At 29.3% G+C, this 24,667-nt stretch overlaps 2 protein-coding genes across 3 annotated transcripts; both read right to left on the bottom strand.

The window, feature by feature from the left end:
* Positions 1 to 1,759: 1,759 nt before the first annotated feature.
* On the bottom strand, positions 1,760 to 11,343 carry LOC130895683 (septin-2). Its single transcript, XM_057803147.1, has 8 exons — positions 11,102 to 11,343; positions 6,709 to 6,961; positions 6,460 to 6,648; positions 5,264 to 5,414; positions 4,878 to 5,043; positions 4,456 to 4,609; positions 2,966 to 3,044; positions 1,760 to 1,998 (listed from the first exon to the last, which is right to left on the bottom strand). The coding sequence occupies exons 1-8, from the start codon at positions 11,106 to 11,108 to the stop codon at positions 1,906 to 1,908; spliced, it is 1,092 nt and encodes a 363-aa protein (XP_057659130.1). The 5' UTR covers positions 11,109 to 11,343; the 3' UTR covers positions 1,760 to 1,905.
* A 3,455-nt stretch (positions 11,344 to 14,798) lies between these two features.
* On the bottom strand, positions 14,799 to 24,139 carry LOC130895682 (uncharacterized). Of its 2 annotated transcripts, none has more exons than XM_057803146.1 (6): positions 23,626 to 24,139; positions 22,194 to 22,268; positions 20,385 to 20,554; positions 20,026 to 20,246; positions 18,210 to 18,346; positions 14,799 to 15,127 (listed from the first exon to the last, which is right to left on the bottom strand). In XM_057803146.1, exons 1-6 carry the CDS (start codon positions 23,864 to 23,866, stop codon positions 14,841 to 14,843), a joined length of 1,131 nt encoding a protein of 376 aa, XP_057659129.1. In that variant the 5' UTR covers positions 23,867 to 24,139; the 3' UTR covers positions 14,799 to 14,840. The 2 variants fall into 2 exon arrangements, with proteins under 2 accessions (XP_057659129.1, XP_057659128.1); XM_057803145.1 differs by lacking the exon at positions 14,799 to 15,127 and adding an exon at positions 16,970 to 17,996.
* Positions 24,140 to 24,667: the final 528 nt, after the last annotated feature.

Genomic DNA, 24,667 nt, shown 5'->3' with positions numbered 1-24,667 from the left:
GAATAAATAATTTTAGTTATTTTCGATTATGTACAACGCATTTTGCAACAAACTACGTTTTAATTATGTATTTTTAGGTTATTGGAATATTTTCTAAGTAAACACCGATCGTAAACGTCTTGTTTACGTATTACAAACACATTGTACTAATATTAACTATCATGAGTAGTAATATGAGTCATAATCTTAAATAAATGTTACTACTGAATTCTATAATTGATAAAAAAAATGAAAAATTGAGAGAAAACATTGAGATATTAATATACGAGTACTGATCAATGTAATAAAACGAGATTTCAAAGAAAAAATGTGAAAAAGGATTGAAATTAATTTAAAGTTAACAAACTATAAGATACTGTCTAATATTTATAAGTTTTATAAGTCATAATAGATGTGTGTAGATAAATAATTAATTCTTTATGCAAATTTTCAAAAACAGACGCTATATAGATGCTCATAAGTACGATTTTAGCGTACCATGTAATTTAAAATACCTACCCTGACCACCAGAGAGCGGTGGAAATAGTTTCGTATACTTCTTCGTTATTATCTAGTTGTCAGCGACTGCTACGAAATTCAGTTAGTAACCATCAGCGATGACGTAATTCTTTGTTGATATTATGGCGCAGTGTTGCCATAACTATTAGATTTTCTTCAAAATTATTCTAAAATATTCCTTTTCAGAAAAAGATCGGTTGTTATCAATTAAACATGTTATAATAACAATAATTAACATGAAGGAAGTAATAATATTTTGAGAAATGTACTTTAATTGGTTTTCAACACAAAAAATTGGTATATAAACATGTACATTAACAATATAGTTATAAAGTAGATACATGCACAAGTTGTATACTCATTTTTTATACCTTATATATTTTAAAATAATTTAAATCCACTGGAACAGTATTTTTCAAGCAAATATACAATTTTAATAAAGTAAACTAATGAAACTAACCATATTTTATTAGAGTTCTGTTTTCATTACTTCTACTAGACCATACTAGACAATAGAACTATAAAGTATTTTCCGGGAAGCACGTAATGTTGAGAAATCCATTCATGTGAATGTCTACTATATTTTACAGATTTTTGTATCAATTATATTTTTGTTATAACAACACAATTTGCGCAAAACAAAAATGAAATTTGTGAAACGCATAAAAATCACAGAATTATGTTGAAATTACCAAATTTTGATGACATATTATTTTTTATCAATTATTTGTAATCTGACAACACTGGTAACAAAATTAAAAACCGATGTCGTAATCCACCGCTCTCTAATGTTCAGAATAGGTACCATCAATTACGTATCGTCAAATATTTGACCAGTGTTGCCAGCATAAAAATCAGAAAACATTTTCCGCGAAAGCGTTAGATGAATTTTTTTTTGCTCTCCCGTTACATATCACAAGATTTTAAAAATACCCTGACCGCCTAAATAATATTGAAATTCTATATGAAACGACTCAATACCCTAAAAATTGTGGTATATCGATTTGACTTACGTTAGTACGTACCAATATTCCAAAAATATTGAAATATTTGAGAGAGTGACTGAAATTTACTGTTTTCAAAACGGTGTACGTGGCAACGTTGTATTTAACATGAAGAGAATTTATTGACTTTACCTTAGATGTTGTTGTCCTGTAAAAGTTTGACGAGCATCGATTTGCCACGTTTTTGCTTGTACGTTTGTTCACTAGGAAGAAGGATCTGAATACGATTTTTTTAGGAAAAATAAAACGTCTATAAACAAGTTTTTAACTCTATATTTTTTAATAACATATACTGCGCATATAAATATTGTTATAAATATGAAAAAGAAAACAATTGTTTAACTAGACTTCTTTGGTCTTAAAAAATTATAAACTAATAAAATTATTAAATAATAATAAAAATCTACACATCGATAATACTTTCGTGTTTTTTATCTTGAGCGTCTACTTTCAATTTTTCTTGCATTTGTTTCAGCATTTCTTGCATCCGACGGATCTGAAGGAATAGAAAAAGAATTTTAACTGTATTGGGTATTTAATGTGATATTAAAGTCACTTATTTGATAAATAAAAACGTATAAATCACAACATCATTTACCACACCTAATCAAGCATTTTTAGAAAACTAAATAACACCACTAAAAAAGTAACTAGATTGGGAGCATAATAAAATTTGGCCTTGCAATAACCACTTTTATAATCCTATAAAATAATAAACGGAAACAAAGAATTCTAGAATTATCAACATTTGCAATGTTTGTTTACGTTTCTCACAATAATTCGATTATATGTCAAAACAGAATTACCAACTTAAATTTAAATTACTCCTACTTTCAAAGCAGAATTTACTGTAAGGCTTCTCGAAAACTATGATCGGATCAACACAATCAAGATTAAAAAGTTATAAATTCCCATTATATATACTTTCATAACAATTATTAAACAACCAGAATCTATTAATCAATTAAATAGTAATCATGGAAAAATTCTAGCAAGTGCAAAGTGATGGAATCAAATTTTGTAGATATAATTTCAAATTTCCCTCGTTAATTCAACGGAACGTTCGGAAACTGTTATAAAAATCTCGTTCTGTAATAGGATTCACAATCAGATGATAGGTGATTTATCTGACATAGATCATAGTTTCTGAAAAGTGCTTTTATAATGAAATGTTTCGGCTCCATTGTTCTAATATTTGAGGTTAGAATATGTGGAAAATATTGGGAATCTAGTGGTGCATGTAATTTTAATTTCTTTGTATCTAATTTCATAATTATGATTCCCAGTATTACAAAAAATTGAAGTGGACAACATGCGAAATATTTATTTTGTTATTTTAAAGTGATTTTCTACTACCGCATACTTTAATAGTGAGTATCAAATTTTTTATATAGGTTGATTATAAATTTATTTTTTACGTTCAATTGTACTTTTTCATGTAAACATTTTTCAATTCAACCTACCTCTTCATCTTTTTGAATCAGTAACCTATCCGTTTCGGAAATATCTGATTCATATGGGGTTGAATCTCTTTTGAGTTTCCTATAAAAAGTTTTAAACATTAAACAATTTTTAAATGATTTTGATTTGTTTGATCGTTATTTGCAAAAAAGTTTCAAAGTTTCATTATCAATCATACAATCAAATTTGATTTAAATTTTGATGAACGTATGTCTTCAAAAACTATATTTTTCAATATATTCCTAATATTCAACAAAAATTCTTAATAATTATCGATACAGGGTTCCCAGCATGACAAACTTTCAAAAATAGTTGCCTTAGAAGCCTAGGAGGTTCAAAATAGTGGCCTAAAGGTCAAAATAGTAATTCAGCTTTATAATAAAAACTCTACAAAAAATATACTTTGGAATTTCATAATTTTTATCAAATGAAAAGTGTTCTTTTTCCTTTTTTCCACCTCCTTTTCTTTGTCATCTTTGTAAGTAAACTTTTAAATCAGTTTTAAATTGTCTAACTTATACATTCTCTAAGTACAGTTTGATAATACTAAAATAAGTACTTTCTTTAAATGTAATAACTACATTCATTAAATTATTTTTTTTTAATTGTTGGAATGTTTTCTGATCAGTTTAATTTAAAATCCAGTTATTTTTTATCATTATCCTTTTAAAGTTTTTCCTCCCGAATTATTTTTTGTTGTACCAAATAACATTCAAAGGATTTGAGAGCATTTTAAGCTCGTCATCATTTAGCAGCTTGTGTCAGCCTCTCTTAACCTTGACCATATTGGTCTACCTGGAGCATCTTTGAACCAGTTGTAAGATACCCTTTTTGAATCGTCTGTCCATCGCTTCAGTGGTCATCCCCTGTTTCTGTATTCTTTACCTCTGGGACGCCATTCTAGTATCCTCTTCGTCCATCTATTAGCTAACCATCTTGAGACATTTTAGATGCGTGACTCTTTAAATTGCATCTCTAACTTTTGTTCTTCTTCATTTCTGGTTTTATCTCTCAATCTCACTCCTAAAATGGACCTCTCCATAGTTCATCGAGTTATTCCTATTTTATTTATAGTTTTTTGTGTCATTGTTAGTGTTTCTAAGCCGTAAGTCAATACTGGGAAGATGCATGGATTTGATACTTTCATTTGATACATATCGGTATATCTGACTTGAAAACGTGTCTCAAATTGTCCAAGTCAGCCGTATCGTCCTGATTAATTTGCAGCTTTGATTGTCTCTTTCCATTCGAATCTCAAGTCCCAGATATTTGTAGGATGATACTTATTCGATTTATTTTCCTCCTAACATTGAGTGACGATTGGGAACTAATATTTGGGAAGCTTTAGTATTATGGGTTTAATTTATTAAACATGTGGTAACAGAGTCTAGCTTCTTTTTAGACAGATTTCTTTTTCAATAATCACTTTTTAGTCTCCTATGGGAACCCTGAGGTGAGTGATTTACAATTAAGAATTAATTTATAAACTTACCCTCGTTCTCTAGCATGTTGAGAGATTTGCGAGATTGCAGCTGCTCTGAAATTTTCATAATGCACATCTTCTGTAACATCTTTTAAGTCTTGCATATGTGTTGAGATTAACATGGTCCTTAGTTTGATAAAATCGCTGTGTTTTGGGTTTTCGACTATTCATACAATAAAAAGAATTAAAAACCGTCAAATTCACAATAAAAATCTAAAATTGCTCCAAAAAGAACAAAAAATAATCAAAACAAATCTATTTAGTTTCTTAGAAAAGATAAAACAACTTTAAAGGTTCTTTCATAATCGTGATAATCAACTTAATTAAAACTATAACTATCACTAGACATCAACCGGAACATTTTTTTGGGCATTTTGTATTATTTTTGGAAATATTAGATTTAGATTAAAAATTGTGTCTAAAATACTCACCATCAACTACACCCCATGGGTATTGACGTCCTCTAATCTTCTTTCCGGCTATTTCCAAAGTTGTGTTACTACCAACCACAGCAAATGGGATGCTTGCTTTTAATTCTCTATCTTGTTGTTTGAACTCTTCATCCTCATCACTGTCACATTCAGGGAATTCATACATCTGGAAAATGAGTATGCAATAAAATATTGGATGTTTCATTTAAAAAATGTAACTTTAATATGGCACAACAATGTAAATAATTTTATCATATGAAGATTAATGATGTTTATAAACCCTCAAATTTTCAAATTGATATCTCAAAGGACAAACAAGATAATGAACTTTGTCAAACTTATCAATCACCCTGTATATATAAATAAAAATAGAGTGAAGTTGTTACCTGAATATCATTGTCTCTAATATCTCTAAGTATGTTCTGTTTTAATTTGGCAACTTCGGATGCTGTTAAGGTATCAGCTTTGGCAATAACAACTACTATATTTACTTTACGATGCAATCTTCTCATTACTTCAAGATCCATTTGCCTCAAACTATAAAAAATAACATGTAATAGCGTCGAAAAATTAAATTTCCAACGTCCCCCGTGCGTTATCTTATCGTAATATATTTATTGTTTGTAATACTTGGTGTTATTATTAAATTCCCGCATAAATGATTGTTATATCATCGGCAACGGTTCGAATGTTTCGAGGAAGTTGTTTTATCAGGTATATACAAATATTTTAAACGAGGAAGTTAAATATTAAATACAATAAACTCGGTAATCGAAGGTGACAAACTTAAAAATTCAAAGTAAATAAATTTTTCGAGGAATTTTCATTAAAAAAAAAAGATTTAGTTTTCACTGACTAGAGAGATTGAAAACAAACAGTTAAAACCATTGAATAATTTATAAACGGTTTATAATAATCGAGTAGGTACGGGACACACAATACATTGTTTAGAGATGGGAATTTCTACTAAGATATGGCAGTTTGAAAATAACAGCTTTTAAAGGAGGATAATAATTATTTATTATTGATTAGGTTTACTTCTCTTTATATTATAATTATATTGAAAACTTCCTCTCTTTCTTTTTCCAATAGTACTATCTCAGTGCAATACCGCTCTCTTTATCTTTAATATTAATTCTATGGTATTATTACGATTAAGAAGGTACGGAACACTCAATACATTATATAGAGATGGAAATGGATAAAAATAACAGCTGAATAGGAGCATATTCACTAGATGACACAATGACCTTGAAAATAAATAATAATTTAGCTTTACTAGTACACGAATAGAAATGAAAACAGAAATTTAGTTTTAATAAAAAATGTTTTTATATTTCAATTTGACAAAAACCAGGAACACGAAAAATAATGAAATGCACATTGTTTACAATTTACACTATGTAAAACCTGGCTGTGTGTCTCTCTATATTTTGTAGTTTATCTATGACACTATCGAATGTTTATTATCGAAATACTTTTTAATTAATAAACTTGACTGTTCGCATTGTTTTATATAAAATTAGATTTAAAGCAAATAAAATTATACTGAATGTTATAAATTCCAATATTAGTTACATACCTATGTCCCCAAGGTGGTACGAAATATAAACAGCAGTGGACTCTATTGTCTTGCATGTTGCGCCTATTCAAACCACTTTCGTCTGTAAAATATTGACGAAATTGTTCATCGATGTAATTTACACAAGTCTTCCAACTTTCCTCGCAGTTTACAGCGTCTCCGAAACCGGGGGTATCGACTACTGTTAACCTAACAAAAAAATAAGATTAGAGAAAAAGTGCTTCTTGGGTGAGATATGAAAATTTTCACCTTAATTTTACTCCTCTTTCTTCAATTTCCATCGTCTTCTTTTCGATACTGGTTGTTTTGGAGATCCTTTCGCTGACGTCTGGTACTTTGCGGTTTTTATAGAGATCTTCTAGAAAGAGGCTATTGAGTAAAGTAGATTTTCCAAGGCCACTTTCACCTACTACCATTAGAGTAAATTCGAAGCCTTTTTTTACGGATTTTCGATGAACTTGGTCGGGTAACGTTGCGAAACCGATATAGTCTCTGTCTTTATCTAAAAAACGAATTCAATTGTTTTGGTTTTTTTCATCTTTTGGATCTTTTTATATCATTTATTTGAAGATTATTTTTCTTAAAGTGTTGTAATCCGCATAAGCAAATTTTTTTCTCAAACTACATGTACTAATATCAACATTAACGTGTTAATTGCGTAATTAAATGTTCGCCGCATATGTACCGGTCTTGTGTATAATAAGTACAACGATAATTTTGTATACAGAATGTTTGGACATTAAAATGAGCCCATAAATTGATTTAACACACTTTAAGTTATAGGCAGAGCGTGTTTAGGAAAATAAAATAAGTTGACAGTTGATAAAAGTGCAAAATTGTTTAAATTGGTTATTTTCTAATGAGAAAATATTTACGAATTCAATTGGTTTGGTTCTCTTCAGCTTTATAAGTTTTAAAACCGAAATATTCAAAGAATTGATTACGTACACTATTGTCAAGTTAACGAGTTCTATTGGTTTGGTCTTTTTCAGCCTTGTGCCACTAATTAGATAAATTTTATATTTTCAACTACGCTCTAACCCTGAAAATAATTTCCACGTATTTCTCGGGACCACTTTTGTTATATTTCTTTCCTGGAGCTTTAATATCCTTCGTTCGTGAGATTTGGACTACAGCAGTTATTAAGTGCCCATCCGGCAAGCATGCTATTGACGATGTTTGAAAAATTTACGAGCTCAACTGGTTTGGTTCTCTTCAGCCTTCTATTTTATAGTCATGAAAATTGAAAAAGCGAAACTGTCAATAATTGTTAACACACACTATTGACGCTACATAAAAAATTCAGTATCTCAACTGGTTTGGCTCTTTTCAGCCTTTCAAAAACGAAATTGTCAATTGTTTTAAAATTTAATTTCAAACACTATTGGCACTACATAAAAATTTACAAGGTCAACTGATTTGATTCTTTTCAGTCTCCTATTAAGAAATTATGAAAATTTACGAGCTCAACTGGTTTGGTTCTCTTCAGCCTTCTATTTTATAGTCATGAAAATTGAAAAAGCGAAACTGTCAATAATTGTTAACACACACTATTGACGCTACATAAAAAATTCAGTATCTCAACTGGTTTGGCTCTTTTCAGCCTTTCAAAAACGAAATTGTCAATTGTTTTAAAATTTAATTTCATGCACTATTGGCATTACATAAAAATTTACAAGGTCAACTGGTTTGATTCTTTTCAGTCTTCTTTTAAGAAATTATGAAAATTTACGAGCTCAATTGGTTTGGTTCTTTTCAGCCTTCTATTTTATAGTCATGAAAATTGAAAAAGCGAAACTGTCAATAATTGTTAACACACACTATTGACGCTACATAAAAAATTCAGTATCTCAACTGGTTTGGCTCTTTTCAGCCTTTCAAAAACGAAATTGTCAATTGTTTTAAAATTTAATTTCATGCACTATTGGCATTACATAAAAATTTACAAGGTCAACTGGTTTGATTCTTTTCAGTCTTCTTTTAAGAAATTATGAAAATTTACGAGCTCAATTGGTTTGGTTCTTTTCAGCCTTCTATTTTATAGTCATGAAAATTGAAAAAGCGAAACTGTCAATAATTGTTAACACACACTATTGACGCTACATAAAAAATTCAGTATCTCAACTGGTTTGGCTCTTTTCAGCCTTTCAAAAACGAAATTGTCAATTTAATTTCAAATAATGACGATGTATACGATGTATACAAAATTTATAAAAGTTCAGTTGGTTTGGTTCTTTTCAGATTTCCAATTTAAAAACAAAATAGGCAGTGTATAACATTTTTTCTTTATGGTAAACATATTTACTTGACAGTTTGTTGTATAATAACTTTATTTGTTGATATCATTTCATTAGGAATATGCAGTTGATGCATTCTCGGTAAAAAAATCTTCTATTTTCAAGAGATATCGATTTCATTTCAGAGAACATTAATCAACACTCAGTTTTCACCTTCACTCAGCAATTTCTTAATTTTGAAATAACTGTTTATATACAGAATGTCTCGGCAATTAATGCTCAAATTAATATCAAAATAAAAACTTACGTTTAGCTATAATTATATACTATACTCACAGCTAGACATGGCGATTTGTAATCGATTAATCGAAGAATCGATTCCTCGAACAAAATACATCGATTTTTTAAATGTATTCGCAATGGAATCGGCTTAAACTAAGAATTCTCGCAAGAACAAAAAACTTTATTTATATATAATAAGTATAAAATCGTAGAGATTGTTTATCATGGCGTTTTTCTTGTTTTTAATACAGACTTGCGAAAAAATCAATTTTGGAAATCGATCTTTCAGGCATCGATTTTGTTATGAATCGATTCATCAAGTTGCGATTCGAATCCATTTAAAAATCGATTTTTTTTTGGAAAAAATCACCATTTCTACTCACAGTTCACGTAACGTTATAAACCAATCGACGTTCAAGGTGTTTGGTAACGTCAAAAGGGCACGACGGAGCAACTAATGTGCCTAACGGCGCTTTTCAGTGTTAGAGTGCTTGTCAAGAATGCTTTAACTGAATGACAAATGAAATGATGTTAAAAATTAAATTATTTGCATCTAAAAATAAAATTACTCGAAAAACCTCTGCTTGTTATTTTTTTTTTTCTAATTTCGAAACATGCCTCGTGTAACTACTTGTATAAATGAATTATTTCAAATTTTAGTTCGCGGAATTCTAATTATAAATAATGATTTATTAGCAAACAAGCAATTCAACTCGATAAAATACCCTCGATAGTTTGATAGTATCATAAATAAATGCCCTACATAAATTCATAGAAAACGTTGTACGTATGTTAACGGTTTTTAAATTTATTTCGTAAATAAATGATAGAAATGAAAGTATATTATTTAACGAACGGTATAATATAGAAAGAAATGTCATAAATAACAAAAACAGTGATTATTTATCAATATATTAACCATCTATTTCCATATACTATAAATTTATATAGTTATTTACCAAAAAAGTTAATTCCAACCCTGTATATTTCTCACATATATGAAACTGAAGGAACAAAATTTTGATACTCGATTTCTCAATCGATTCATGTCAAAAATAAATCGATATCTCGAGCGTGTCAAATTTAAAGTGTTGAGAACCGGCAACAAGGTGAAAGATGTACAGTCCGCAGAAGAACCAACTGTTAGCAGTGGCATGATTAGGAAGGTTAGAAATACAATAAAATTATAATTTATGATTAAGTAAATCAAATAATTTATTGTTTATAGTGCGAAGAAAAATATTTAATGTTTATTTCAAAAACATTTTTATACGACGATTCGTTTATGTAGTTTCATTGTGATTACAGCAAAATAGCTATTTCCTACTTAGAATCGCTTAAAAATTTTATTTGTATCAAAGGCTTTACGTAACTAGAAATTTCATTGGGTTTATTAGAGCTGAAACGAAATTAATTTGAACTCGTTTAATTGGATTTTTCACGATAAGCATAAACAGTTCCGTACAAAACTTAAATAAAGTCAAATCGTACTTATCGTGACGTGTTTCAGTGTAAAAAAAAATGGTAAATAACTTTATATTTTATATCTGTTTGTAATCTAAATGAATCACACTGTATGTATCATTATATTTTTGTTTTGTTTTGATAAAAAACTAGAAATAAACTGTATGGAATTCTCGTAAGTACATCGTAAACATTTAAAATTATAAATATTTTATTATTTCATATTTTAAAACGAGACGCCACTGGTATTCAACGCATGATTATACAGAATCCACTGAAAATGGGGATTTAAAAATTAACAAACGATTCAAATTCGTTATTAATAGCAAAATTAGTCTTCTTTAAATGTCAAACATTTTAAAAATCTCGTTTATGATAATTTCTTTAGTTACTAGAATAAATTTTCATCTACAAAATCTGCCATATCATGTCAAAAAAGTGTTGAATATAATTATTACTTTGAATTAGAAATATTTTGTCTGCAAACAGATAATTAATAAAGTAAACTATTAAAAATTAATATTTGCGTTACCTTTATCAACAAATTAGTTATTTTTATAACATAATTATTAAAATAGAGGTACCGATTTATATAGACAACATCTCTTTATAACTAGGTAACAAATAACAAAAACATTAACACTTATTTTCACATTTACCTGACATTTTAAAAACACGCACCAAACACACAGACGAAACACAATTTTCTAATTCAACTTCCCGCCACGTACTGACAAAACCGTGTTTTGATGGTAACTAAGTACCAAGTACTCGTTTCTATATTTACTATTTGAACATTTTCTATGTTTAATATTCACTAGAAGTACCTAAACGGCGTTCGTACACAATTTTAATTTCATTTCGTGACTAGATGGGCGAGAGAATGCTGCTCGGGTTTCGGTTCGAAACGATTCGATGTAGCGGACCAGTGGATCTGTACAAAACAGAACCGGGCTTGGATATTATTTTGAAAAAGAGATTTTCGACAAATTTGATTTGAGAATCCCACATTTGAGTGTGAGATCTATTAATCTAGAATATTGTATTATTCTTCGTACTTATTTACATTCTTTCTATTCGTTCGTAAGCAAATAAATAAATACACCTTCCTAGAAATTATTCAAAAGAAACAATGTAAATAAACCGATGCTATAAAAACAAAGATCGAACGAATTCACTATATCTGAACCATCTCTAGAGTTTTGCTGCATTATTTTGACAGTATTTAGGGACAAAAATTAGTCTTGCCAGACTTTTTGATATTTATTTCTTTCAAAATAACGACACGACAAAATATTTCACAAAAAAAGTTATGAACGTTTCTATGATGTAAACAAAACTAAATATTTTTGATACTGACAATGGTGTTGTGAAAATGGCGCCTCGTATTTTATTTATCAATTTTGATTAAACTTTTTTGATAATATTATGAATTTTCCAGTAAACATTTTATTTTATATTAAACGTTGTCGAACACGTCTTATTTTAAATGCAACCCCTTGTATATTAAATATTTTTTTGGATGATTTAGAAAATTCTGGACATATTTATTTAGATTTATCACAAAAACTAACGATAAAAATAAAATAATTCTATTTTACAAATTTTTAAATTATTTCGAGATAAGCATTACTTAATCCGATTCTGTCCGGATGATCAAAATAGTTCCGAACAGTTCCGAAATAAGAGGGTGTATTTTCTTGTAGTCCCGTGCTTTTGTGTGTACGCGGATTGCGAATTTGAATCGATCAATAATACGTCCGTGTAGCGCTTGTTTGCTAGATTTTGACAGTCCCTCTTCTTTTTTTTCTCCCCTACACCTGTATCGTAAGCCACGTAAGCCCTGCCGTATACAAAGGAGATAAGGGCACTCGGACAATGAGCTCGTTGACATGGCGATATTATTCATCAGACTTTATTTCTTTTATACACATATCTGAATCATTTAGATACTACATACACTTTACTCAGCTGTTCAAAAACGGAGGGAATAAATGAAATAATAAGCGGAAGATAAGAGGCGGGGGGAAATGAAAAGAATGGTGGCAAAACTTACCGGTTACAAGACGCTATGTATTTAATTCTCAGATTTATGTTGTACGAAATGTTAATAAAATAACTATTTTGTTAAATTCTAAATACTAGATTGGGTGCAAATGATATAGATCGTATTAAATCTTGTATACAAGCACAAGATTTTTGTAGGTTATAATACATAGACAAATTAATATAATACACCAGTGGCGTAGTTTTTATTTCTTGAAAAATCCTCATTTGTATATAATAATTATAAATTTCTAAATATCATAGACAATTAAATTTTTTTAACTGTTTGTGAACATTTTTATTTTACCAGAGACGTACTCGTTTATTTTTCTCATTCCAAATCTAATTTTTGTGATAAAATTCAATAAAATAATATGTTTATGACAAAATAATTGATATAGTTACTATAAAATAAATTTATATCGAGAGATTTGACAATAATATTTCTCGTTTTTATCTCAGGAACCAACTAAATAATCAAAGTTGATACGAAACAAAACGAAGAGAAATTATAATAAGACAACCGATATACTGCAACTGTTTAATGCTAATTTTAAGTTGGTCTCACTTCATCTGGTAATTTGATGCTGTTAACTGACTTTGAATGTTTATTAACATAACAAATTGTAAGGAACCTTCTTATTAACAAGAAAGATGTCATACAGAATGTTAAAAATAATAAAACACTGTCTGTTACGTGTCTGTATGTTTATGCCTATATATTAGTGGGTGGTCAGATTAAAATAAGTTGTTGTATACATAACGTATTATCGGTATACACAGTATTTACCCTATTTACTTATTTACAGTATTTACTTATTTACCCTATACAGGGTATACAAGGAATCGGGTTATAGCACTATATACTTTAACACAAAAAATCTTCTACTTACAACAGTTTTTTTTTCCAAAATACTTGTTAATAGCTTACACTTTAATACTATTATCGTATGAAATCGTCCTAAATAAGTAGTTCGCAAAGTCGGGAAAAAAAAATATTTCACTCGGTATCTAACCCACCGTGTATTACGCTGGACTCAGCACAGCAAACTTCTCCAGGTATATCGAGACAAAGTATTTATGACCGCTGGGTCCATTCGTCAACTGACATATACCGTGAAGCCTGTCCTGTTCGAACAACAAGAAAGAGCGCGCAGATTACGTTCGTCTATCACAAACGAATCGGAATCGTTAATCGGTAAGGTAAGTGGATTATTCGACTGGTTCTTTTAACTGAACGGTCGCATTTCGATTGCACACACCTATTTTTGTATGTGTAATTGTATTTACAGTATTCCCGATACGTGAATTTTCTATGAATCCACTTTAATGCACTGAATTGGGCATTTTTAACCGTTTTTAGTTAGGTTAGGAATCGGTTAGGTTAGTTTGGGAATCGCTTAAGCTGGGTTAAAGCTATAAATCGGTTAAGTTGGGTTAGGAAATGGCTACGTTAGTTTAGAAATCGGTAAAGTTAAGTTAGGAATCGGTTAGATTAGGTTATGAGTCGGTTAGATTAGGTTATGAATCGGTTAGATTAGGTTATGAATCGGTTAGATTAGTTTATGTATCGTTTAGGCTAGGAATTGGCTACGTTAGTTTAGAAATCGATAAAGTTAGGTTAGGAATAGGTTAGGTTAGTTTGGGAATCGCTTAAGCTGGGTTAAAGCTATGAATCGGTTAAGTTGGGTTAGGAAATGGCTACGTTAATTTAAAAATCGGTAAAGTTGAGTTGTGAATCGGTTAGATTTGGTTATTAATCGGTTAGATTAGGTTATGTATCGGTTAGATTAGGTTATGAATCGGTTAGATTAGGTTATGTATCGGTTAGGCTACTTTAGTTTAGAAATCGATAAAGTTAGATTAGGAATCGGTTAGATTAGGTTATGAGTCGGTTAGATTAGGTTATGAATCGGTTAGATTAGGTTATGAATCGGTTAGATTAGGTTATGTATCGGTTAGATTAGGTTATGTATCGGTTAGATTAGGTTATGAATCGGTTAGATTAGGTTATGAGTCTGTTAGATTAGGTTATCAATCGGTTAGATTAGGTTATGAATCGGTTGGTTAGGTTATGTATCGGTTAGGCTAGGAATTGGCTACGTTAGTTTAGAAATCGATAAAGTTAGATTAGGAATCGGTTAAGTTAGTTTGGGAATCGCTTAAGCTGGGTTAAAGCTATGAATAGGTTAAGTTAGGTTAGGAATCGGTTAGATTAGGCTATGAATCGGTTAAGTTAGGTTAGGAAAACAATAATTGGTTTACTTCCATATTTATTTGATGGAGAACCGAAATAAAAGTGAGTTATAATAACGTAAATAATTTAATAAATACACAAAAATGTATCAATAACTATAATTTGCTAGTTAATTTTTCAAATTCTCTAATAACATAAATAATCTTCTTAATAGCCAAATCTATAGATTCATTATCGAGTTCCCAGTACGTGACGATTCTTATGAAACCTCGTCCCATTACTCGTACACTAACTTTTACTGGATCGCTTGCTTTCACTTCACTCAATCGTCGTAAGAAATCGCCGGCTGTTTTAGTGGGATGTGTATATTTAAGCATTATTATATTCGTTTGAACTTTATCTAAATCCACGTGTAAAATACGAGAATTTAGATCACTGATTGCTGAAATAGAAAAAAATATCGAATCAGGGTAGCAGAAACAGAAAGAAATAAGAAACAATAATTTATTTTTTGATGACACCTTGTATGCCATCAATGCCATCAATTGGATGCACTTTGTATTTTATCATTTTATTTTTTGACGATACCTCGTATTTTATCAACTTATTTTTTGACGATACCTCGTATTTTATCAACTTATTTTTTGACAGTACCTCTACCTCATATTTTATCAGCTCATTTTGTCACTTATTTTCTGACAGAAATTTGTATTTTGAAACCATTTTGTACTTCATCAATTTATTTTTATATGAAAATGGAATCTTGTGGAAACATCCGGTACCAGTATATTTTGATGGTACCTCGTATTTCATCTAATTCTTGATTAAGGAAATTACAACGATTTTAGATAATCTCATGATCTTTAATTTATTTTCCATTTTTGTACGTAAATTTTCGAATAAGTATTGTTAAAAATTTCCGTTAATATATTTATAAAGTAGATTTAAACTTGGCAACACAGCATATTATTAAAAACTAGTCGTTTACGTATTTAAGTTCGCGGTAATACATGATATTTAATAATGAATTAATATTCACTTAAAACGTCATATGTATTTACAAATTTTAATTCATCAATATATTATCATTTTATTTAGGTATATCCTAATTCCAACCAATATTGTAGCTACTTTATTATACGCCATATTAGTGGTGACGTGTATCGCCATTTTTAAATGTCCGAACTTCCTTTAACAGACGATAAACAATAAAATATCTTTCAAATATTACATTCTCCAATTTATGAAATTATTAGTTCCCATTGTACAGTGAACAGGCGAACAGGAAACGTTAAAGTAGATGAGTTTTGACTTAAAATTAAGGGTATTGACTTCTTCTTCTTCCACAGTTGAGCAGGTATTTATACAAACACTGATATTGACGTGTATAACAGTCTTTCCTGGAGTTATTATTTAAATAAATCATTATATAAGACATAAACAATAGAAAAAAACTATGATTTTTTTTAATAATACACAATCGTCAACTGTAGTTCTATTGAATCGTTCTTTAAAGTAATTTTACACAAGAAACGTGACGTGTACTGCACTGTATATGAAAGAACTGCCATTATTTTTTTTCCTTATGAATTGGACATTATAAATTGTTTTATTTCTAAATATATTAATTGAGTCCGAACAAATTTTGGAATGAAACTTTAATTTCAAAATGTCGTCCAATATATAAATGGTATACTACGAGGGTTATCTGAAAAATTTCCCACTGTGCAATTATCAGGTGAATAATTAACTACAAATGTATTTTGGAGATGATTATTCGAATATTTTTTATTTTTATTTGTTCAAAATTTCGTTTCAACTTTATTATTTATTTGATTTGAGAATATAATTATGGAGCATGATAAAGATCTCATAGAATTTGTTTCCATTGGAGCCCTAAGTCAACTTTAATTTGTATAATTAATTAAACAACATTTTAGTGACTCAATAAAATATAGAAATTGAAATAATTACTTTATTTCTCTTCTACATAGTATATATTTATGAAAATCGTTTATTTTTCCTTTGTGTTTTATCAACTTATTTTTTTACGATACCTCGTATTTTTTCAAATTATTTTTTGATGGTACCTCGTATTTCCTCTATTTTTTGGAGGAACTTTTTATATTATCAACTCATTTCTTGACGTTATCTGGTATTTTATTAACTTTTTTTTAGTTAGTAAGGTTAGTAAGTATGACAATTAAAATAAAAAACAAATCAATTAAAGAAAAGTGTATTGAATAAATAAAAACTATTGAAAGACGGGATAAATAAAAGATAATTTGTTAATAATAAATAACATACATTTAATTATATAAACATAAACTAAACGTTGTTACATTTACGTAAACTTGATTGATAAATAGCCATTTTACCAATAAAAAAAACCGAAAAAATGGAATGATATATTTTTATTATAAAAAATAACTTAAAATTTCGAAAATACTGAAGTAGTTTCTAGTTTACTCACCTAATAATATAAACTATCAAAAAAACTTGAAACACTAATTGATTTCTAAAAAAGAACTCCTAGCTATAAGCAACTTAACCTCAAACTACTAATTTAAAACCACTAGTATATATTTAGATCAATCCCTTCCACAAAACACAATTAATATAAATAAAAAATAATTAATGCACTAACATCATATCTTGATATTAATATACTAAACTTTAAAACTATTTTATTCACATTTCAACTTAATGAAAACTACGCTTATGTGTTTATAAAGAACCAAGATGGCGTTTCCGGTTTGAAATAACATCACCAACCACACGGTTAATAATATAATCGTGTTAATTCAAGATTTTCCATAAAAAAAATCTCCCAGCACTTTATTTTTAATATATAACTTCTTAATTTTCGACACAAATATCTAAATTCATAATAGATTGTGATCTTCAAATTTAATTTTCGTTTCGGTCGATTTCACACAGATGTCGCCACAAATATTTAAATTCTTGTTATAAGTATTACGATTAAAAATTTTTGTCTTTTAAATAATATAAAATAAAAACTTATATTTGGAATTTATTATCGTATTCGCGTATAACCAACTGAATCTTTTTAATGGCAAGTCTCACATCTTCCTCGCTGATTTCGTGATACAAAACGAATCGGACGCAATCGTCTTTCAACGAGGAACATCTGACACTCGCCCTAACGTCGTCTGTATCGGTAACCGATTGCAATCTGCGCTGCAATTCTTTTACCGGTACTTTTGATCTATCAAGGTATACTAGTAGAATATTAGATTGGATACGTGAAAGGTCCACTTTGAATAAGTTGGATTTCGTTTGATGGATAGCTGAAACGGGTAAAAATTATTTTATATTGATAATATATTTTTTATTCAACACTAAAATAAGTGATTTTTGCCGTACATAAATTCAGTATAACAAAATCGAGGTACCTCAACGAAATTTTCACTGATTTAACGAATTGAATTGAAATTTCTTAACTGATTTTGAAAATAAATAGAAATTATTTTTTGTGAAATATAAAAAATAATAATATTTACCTTTGGCAATTTTGTAAGCATTTTCGTGGTCAATTTTGAGTCGATCGATCATAGTTTCCAAAGCTACCAGTCCCGCTGCGGCTATTATACCAGCTTGTCTCCAGCCACCTCCTAGTACTTTACGAATACGACGAGCTCTAAAGTCAAAAAATCGGTTTTGTTGAAAAATCGATACTAAATATTCAATTAATTGTATAGAATTAATAATGTTAATATTAAAGAAAGAAAGAGAAGTATGTAAGTGGAATTAGAAGAGAGACAAAAACAATTCTCTATCTCTCTACTCGATATGAAAATCAAGACTTGTCATTCTCCTCCTTTGCCATTTCCACCACTCGAACCATCGACGTCACGGCGATCCAATCAGAATAAATAGAGATACAACCCCACTTATCATCTCGCTCTCTCTGTCTTTTATATTAACTATATGCTAAATTGTAGATAGTTTCTATGCACATACAAGGTGTTTATTTGAACTGAACTTTTTAGACGTATTAAAAATTCGTGCATTCAATATTTAGATATGTCCAATTTACGGTTATTTCGAAATTTGACTGAAGCATCAAATATATTATCTCGATAAACTCGAGTTTTTCACTAAGTATTACTATTCTTAGTACGATTTGACACCTTGTGTAAATATTTTGTAGTATACTTTCTTAATTTTCTTAAAAGTATCACCTATATGAGATAAAGTTATATAATAAACGTTCCTGTAAAAAATACGTAGGTAAAAACGTTTCTATAATGTAAGCTGTCAAAAATATTGAATTTCCAATATGGCGATGACAGTTAGCATCACCAGTGTTGCCGGTTCTTAATACATAAATAACGAATCCAGTAAGAAACCAACTGAAACGAGCAATTTTGAGGGAAACGGTGACATTTTAAACTTTTTTTTCGTATGAATATTACGGCTGTCAACTAAAATTATTTTCTGTCATACAGAATGTCCCATTCTGATTTGATTTTCTACGTAGAAGTAAAAAATTTGATAAAATATAGTTATATTAAAAAAAATCTTATGTTCGTTTTGTTTAATCATTTTCGGGACACACCCTGTATATTAAAACGTTTAATATTGAAAAACAATAATTTAGAGAAATGCAAATAACATTTTTGAAAAACTATTTATATAAATAATAATCACGTTAAAAACCGATCTCGCAACTAATTAATATAAATATGTAGTATAAAGAAAAAAAAATGAAGATAACATCAAAATTTGGTAATAAAATTACCCAACGAAATATAGATAGAACATGCTTCGAAATATTCTTGTGAAATCAACACCGTCATCCTGATTACATATTTTTGGATCATTTATTTCAAGCCGATCTGTATAAATCAGTGGTTCCCAACCTTTTATAAGTACTATCTCAATGGAAAACATACATTTCTGCTTGTATCCTGACATACGAGGAGTGATCAACAAATACTTACGTATACCCGTTCTAGAAAATTTAATACAGAGCTGAATAACTTGTAAAACCACCTAATTTTTATAAAATAAACGCATTTAAACCACCTCCTAGGTCTTTCTTCATTTGAAGGTGCTTCCAAGCTAGTTAAAAGTTACCTTTGTGAAAGCCTGTCAAATATTTGATTTTGCGTTACCCTCGTACACCAGGTTTCGTTATTTTAATATATTGTATAAAGAAAATTTTTTTTTCATTCACTATAACTTGTTAAGAAAATATTTTGATAGAAAAACTATTGAGATTCCCCCTATATATCGTTCGGAAGATGTGACAAATTTCATTACGAAACAGTCATTCATTTAAAAATATTTCGGTTTCCAAAGAACAAAACTTACTTTGTAATAAAATCTGCACTGCCAGCCAAAATCGAACCGATCGGACATCCTAATCCTTTGCTAAGACAAAAACAAACCGAATCCACGTCTCTTACAATCCTTCGAGGCGTTACTTTCAAATGTACAGCTGCGTTCATCATCCGTGCGCCATCCATGTGTATGGGAATACCGTGTTCAGCGGCTATTCCATTCACTTTTTCTAACCATTCCAAAGGAACGACCTAAATATTAAATAAAAACAATCACACACTCAACATAACTTCTTTTTAATTTCTTCAACATCCGTATTATTTTCAAAGTTTGGCAACGCTGTTACAAACTTACGTACGTTTTTATTGAATAACAAAATATTAACTCACCCTTCCCCCGCATAAATTGTGAGTATTTTCCACTAATATGAGTGAAGTGATCGGTTCGTGGATATCGGGATTCTTCCTAATCATATTTCTTAATTCGTCTAAATCGAAAGTTCCATCGTCTTTCGTTTTTATCGTTGATGTTTGGATTCCCGCTAATTGAGATGCTCCACCTAAAAAAAACGCGCGGGAAACTATTTATATCGAGTGTTTCTCTATGGAGCGGTGTTGCCGGTTTTGTACGGTTTTCCTGTAACCTAATCAACCGGTTGACCAGCCAAATGGCCATCCAAAATATACCCAACGATTCTCCCTATCACTCACTTTATCTGTCTTTCTCTTCCTCTATCTTTATCTCTCTATCTCTATCTTTCTACAGCGGTTAGAATGGCCACTACCACAATCTGTACAATGTATCCTAAACCCCCCCTGGACTGTTATAAATATCTTATAAAGATTATCGAGACAAAACAGTTATCGACCTTGTGTTAACCCCTAATATTAAAAAATAATTTTTTTAAACAGCAATTTTGTCAAATCATATTTCATTATTATTTAATTGCGTCTTTTTCAAATTTCAATTACAAATATTATCTTTTAATAATTTTAATTTATAATAGGTACAAGAACAAATTTGCATTATCTATTAATGTTTATAATGTACAACATTTAGTTCGCTTACGCAAACAACCTTTCACATGATTATTATTTTGGTTACGGTTGTAACAAAACGTTTTACTTTTTTTATCACACATAATTTGTTCGCGTTAATTTTGCATACAGAGAGGCTAAAATATAAATCATTCCATAGCATATCTAATTAATTTTTTTAAAAATAACCTTGTATTAAGTATTTTGCATACTAATATATTTTATAATATTTATAAATATCCATTTCTAATTAATTATTTAACGTAAAATTATGTTTTAATTTTATCTTTTTAAAGGTTTATAATATTATAAGTTACAATAAATCTGGCAACAGCGATGATAATTAGGATGTAACAAGTGTAAGTTAATTCTATGAAATAAACGAGGGCGGAGTTAATTACCCGCCAAGATCCATCCTAACCTAATTTTTTCCAATCAGGCATTTGAATTAGTTTTTAGTACGGTGTTTATGGACTAACAAGATTATGATGCCGTATAAGAGTGGAATATTTAATACTTTTCAAATTATATTGTGTGGTTATTTGTTATTACATTTATTTTATAAGTAAAAGTTCCCGACCAATTAATATGAGGTAAGTCGTATTTGCACTGTAAGCAATTGAAAATAATTGGAAGTTGCTTTAAACTATTTTCTCATTATTCTCGATCAACCAAAAATTTTTCTTAATTTATTATTCTCAAATGTATTATTAGAGAATGAGGCAATAGAATTGTGAGGGTATAGAAATTGGTATTTTTTTTTAAACTGAAATTCAGATTTTTCCGCCTTAATGTCTCATATAAACTCTGCATGTCGAAATATATTTCGAAACTCTAAAACATTTAAAAAAAAACACTTTATTGAAAAAACGATTCCAATGTGTATATATTTTCCTTTATTAGATCTGATTTTATGCGCAGGCGTGCCAAATGCGAGATACACAAATCCACGTATTTTATATTAACTTTATGATGTTTAATAAAATTAAAAATAGACTTTTACTTTTTAATAACTAAATTTGATTAAAGAATAGTAATATAAGTCGAAAGGGTGTTATGTAAAAAACCTGTCATTAAAATATTGCAGAAAATTCTCAATATGCTCTCAAAAGTACAGTGGCGTACTGACATTTTTTTTAAATTATCGATATTTTTACTCACCTTGTTCGAGACGGAATGTATGACTCTTATCTCCGGCTATAATCTCGGATCCTCTATGCGAACAATGTGCCATCACTATAAAAATATGTCATGTATAGGAATAGATTTAAATTAATAGTCAAAATAACTTAATCGTGATACTTAAAGGCTTTAATTTACTTTTCTTCACATAGTTTGCAATTTTACATATTTCCATGATAAAAATTTGTAGTCCCACAATGTTTAGGTCATAGTTTTGTTACATAATCTAGGTAGTGAGGTTATAATAATTCACTAAAGACTTAAACGATGCATATTTACAAGATGAATGATTTGGCAACGTTGTACCTACTTCCAAAAATCGCCTTATTGGTATTCGCAAATGATCATTCTGTATTCAAAATACGAACTACGCAGTATATCTATCTAAAAGTAGTTTTTTTCTTTCTATTATAAATTCCACACCTTCAGACAAGAACTCATATTACACATAAATAATTACTGCTTCAAATTAACTTTTTTTAAACCATATAATAACCAAACCCATATTTCTACTAGCCAATAATTATATAGTTATTACGTAAACAAAATTATTAATCTAAAAAAATTGATTAAAATTAAACTGTATGATAAAATATGCTGTTTTTAAATAAAAAACGATGTTAATATGATATTCTGTGTTTTGGTTCTTCTTCTTTTTTATTGTCTTATTTAAAGTTTGCAATTTTGACATTCCTATTAATAATGCTTCAAATGAATCAAATAGTAAAGTGTAAATGAAATGAATACTCGTGTATAGTTGAATATTGACATTTATGTGGGGTGTGGCATCGGTGTTGAGATTTATTGTTGTCAAAATTAATCATTGTCTAGAGTACGTCTACTAAGTTGAAAATATATCAGTTTGGAATGTATATCATTTTATTCTGTGTAGTTCGCTAGAAACTATTTTTATTTGTTGTTTTTCAATTCATTAATGGGTAATTCGATTATAGTTTATTGTTATATAGAATTTTTTTTTATTTATTTACTTAGAAACTAACTCAAATAACTACCTGGGAGACAGCAAAAACTGACAGTTTCTTGTCTGGCAAAAGTTTTTTATAGTCACAACAAAATTAATTTAATATAGTGGGAAAAAGAGGTGACTGATTAATTTCACTCAACATACGATATATATTGAGTGTCATATGGAAAATGCTCATTTTTAAGTGGCAATTTATATACGATAATCAAACTCTTCAAAAAATTTTACACATTTTTCATTTTACAAGTTTTAGTCTATATCTTCAGATAAGAGGTGGGGGAGAGTGGGAACATAGTTATGAAAAAAATATTTGTAAGTCCGGTCCTGCTTCCCAATTTTTTTTAATAAAGTTAAAGCTCTTTAATTCCCAAAACCTAAATTGTAGTGGAGAAACACAACAAAAACATTTTTAAAATTAATACCTACTTGCGATTAAATTAGCCATCGTCCCACTGACAACAAAAATAGCATCATCTTTCCCTAAAAGTTCAGCAGACCTTCTCTCCAATTCAGTTACCGTGGGATCTTCCCCGTAAACATCGTCCCCCACTTCCGCACCATACATCGCTTCCCTCATTTCCGTCGTAGGTCTGCTGATAGTATCTGTTCGCAAATCGACGATTTTTACATCAGCTCCAAGATCACCTTTTATTATTTTCTCGTACATATTTTCGGCTAATATATTACCGTACACTTTAACGCTTTTAAAACAACTCGATCAATGATTGGTATCAAACCTGTGCTCTGCCTTATATAGCTCAAGGTTAGCGGGGATACTTAACAATTACTAGTTTAAAACCACCGCCATTACCGCTCGTTATTTTTCAGATTAATTTAATTGCAGTTTGTTGTACATTTGACGTATGTATATTGCGTAAAAAGGTTATTGATTTTAAACGTAACTGAGATACGCGTTGTTTATTTCGAATGCATAAACTACAACAAAGTAGAAAATATTTTAGTTTTATACTTAATTTTGCAACGTTGTAAACGATTAAGATTAATATAGAACATTTATTTATTACATCATTTGTCTATTGAGGTAAATAGAAAATGATAGTCCAACATAGACACAATAACAAAACTGTAGGTAAAGAAATTGTCTAACCTATTTTTGGAATTGTATGCAGAAATGGCCGCTTTTAAAACAATCGTTATGTTGTTTATTTGTAATAATAAAATAAATAGTATGAAAATATTTTCGTTTTGTTTTTACTTTGCAAATGTTTGAAATTAACACAGAACATTTATTTTCTACATCATTTATCTATTAGAAAATGGTAGTCGAACATAGACAAAACAATAAAACGTAGGTATTATATCTATGAATAACCGTCATCGTATGCAGAAATAGCCGCTTTTTGACATCAATTTCGTTGTTTGTTATTTGGAATGCAAACTTTAATGAAGTGAATACTACGAAAATACTTGAATTTTAATTTTGCAATTTGGTAAACGTTTTAGAATG

Source organism: Diorhabda carinulata, chromosome 6, assembly GCF_026250575.1.
Source record: "Diorhabda carinulata isolate Delta chromosome 6, icDioCari1.1, whole genome shotgun sequence".
NCBI lineage: Eukaryota > Metazoa > Arthropoda > Insecta > Coleoptera > Chrysomelidae > Diorhabda > Diorhabda carinulata.
The sequence above is the reverse complement of the archived record's forward strand: the minus strand, read 5'-3'. Positions and strand labels throughout refer to the sequence as shown.

Excerpts from the sequence above, each read along its gene's own strand:
- LOC130895683 (XM_057803147.1), bottom strand. Across the intron at positions 5,044-5,263 it reads TTAGAGACAATGATATTCAG|ATGTATGAATTCCCTGAATG; the intron begins GTAACAACTTCA and ends CTCATTTTCCAG. Across the intron at positions 1,999-2,965 it reads TGATTCAAAAAGATGAAGAG|ATCCGTCGGATGCAAGAAAT; the intron begins GTAGGTTGAATT and ends CTATTCCTTCAG.
- LOC130895682 (XM_057803145.1), bottom strand. The coding sequence starts at position 23,866 with ATGTACGAGAAAATAATAAAAGGTGATCTTGGAGCTGATGTAAAAATC. Across the intron at positions 22,269-23,625 it reads GATGGCTAATTTAATCGCAA|TGATGGCACATTGTTCGCAT; the intron begins GTAGGTATTAAT and ends ATATTTTTATAG. Across the intron at positions 20,247-20,384 it reads ACAATTTATGCGGGGGAAGG|GTCGTTCCTTTGGAATGGTT; the intron begins GTGAGTTAATAT and ends TTTAATATTTAG.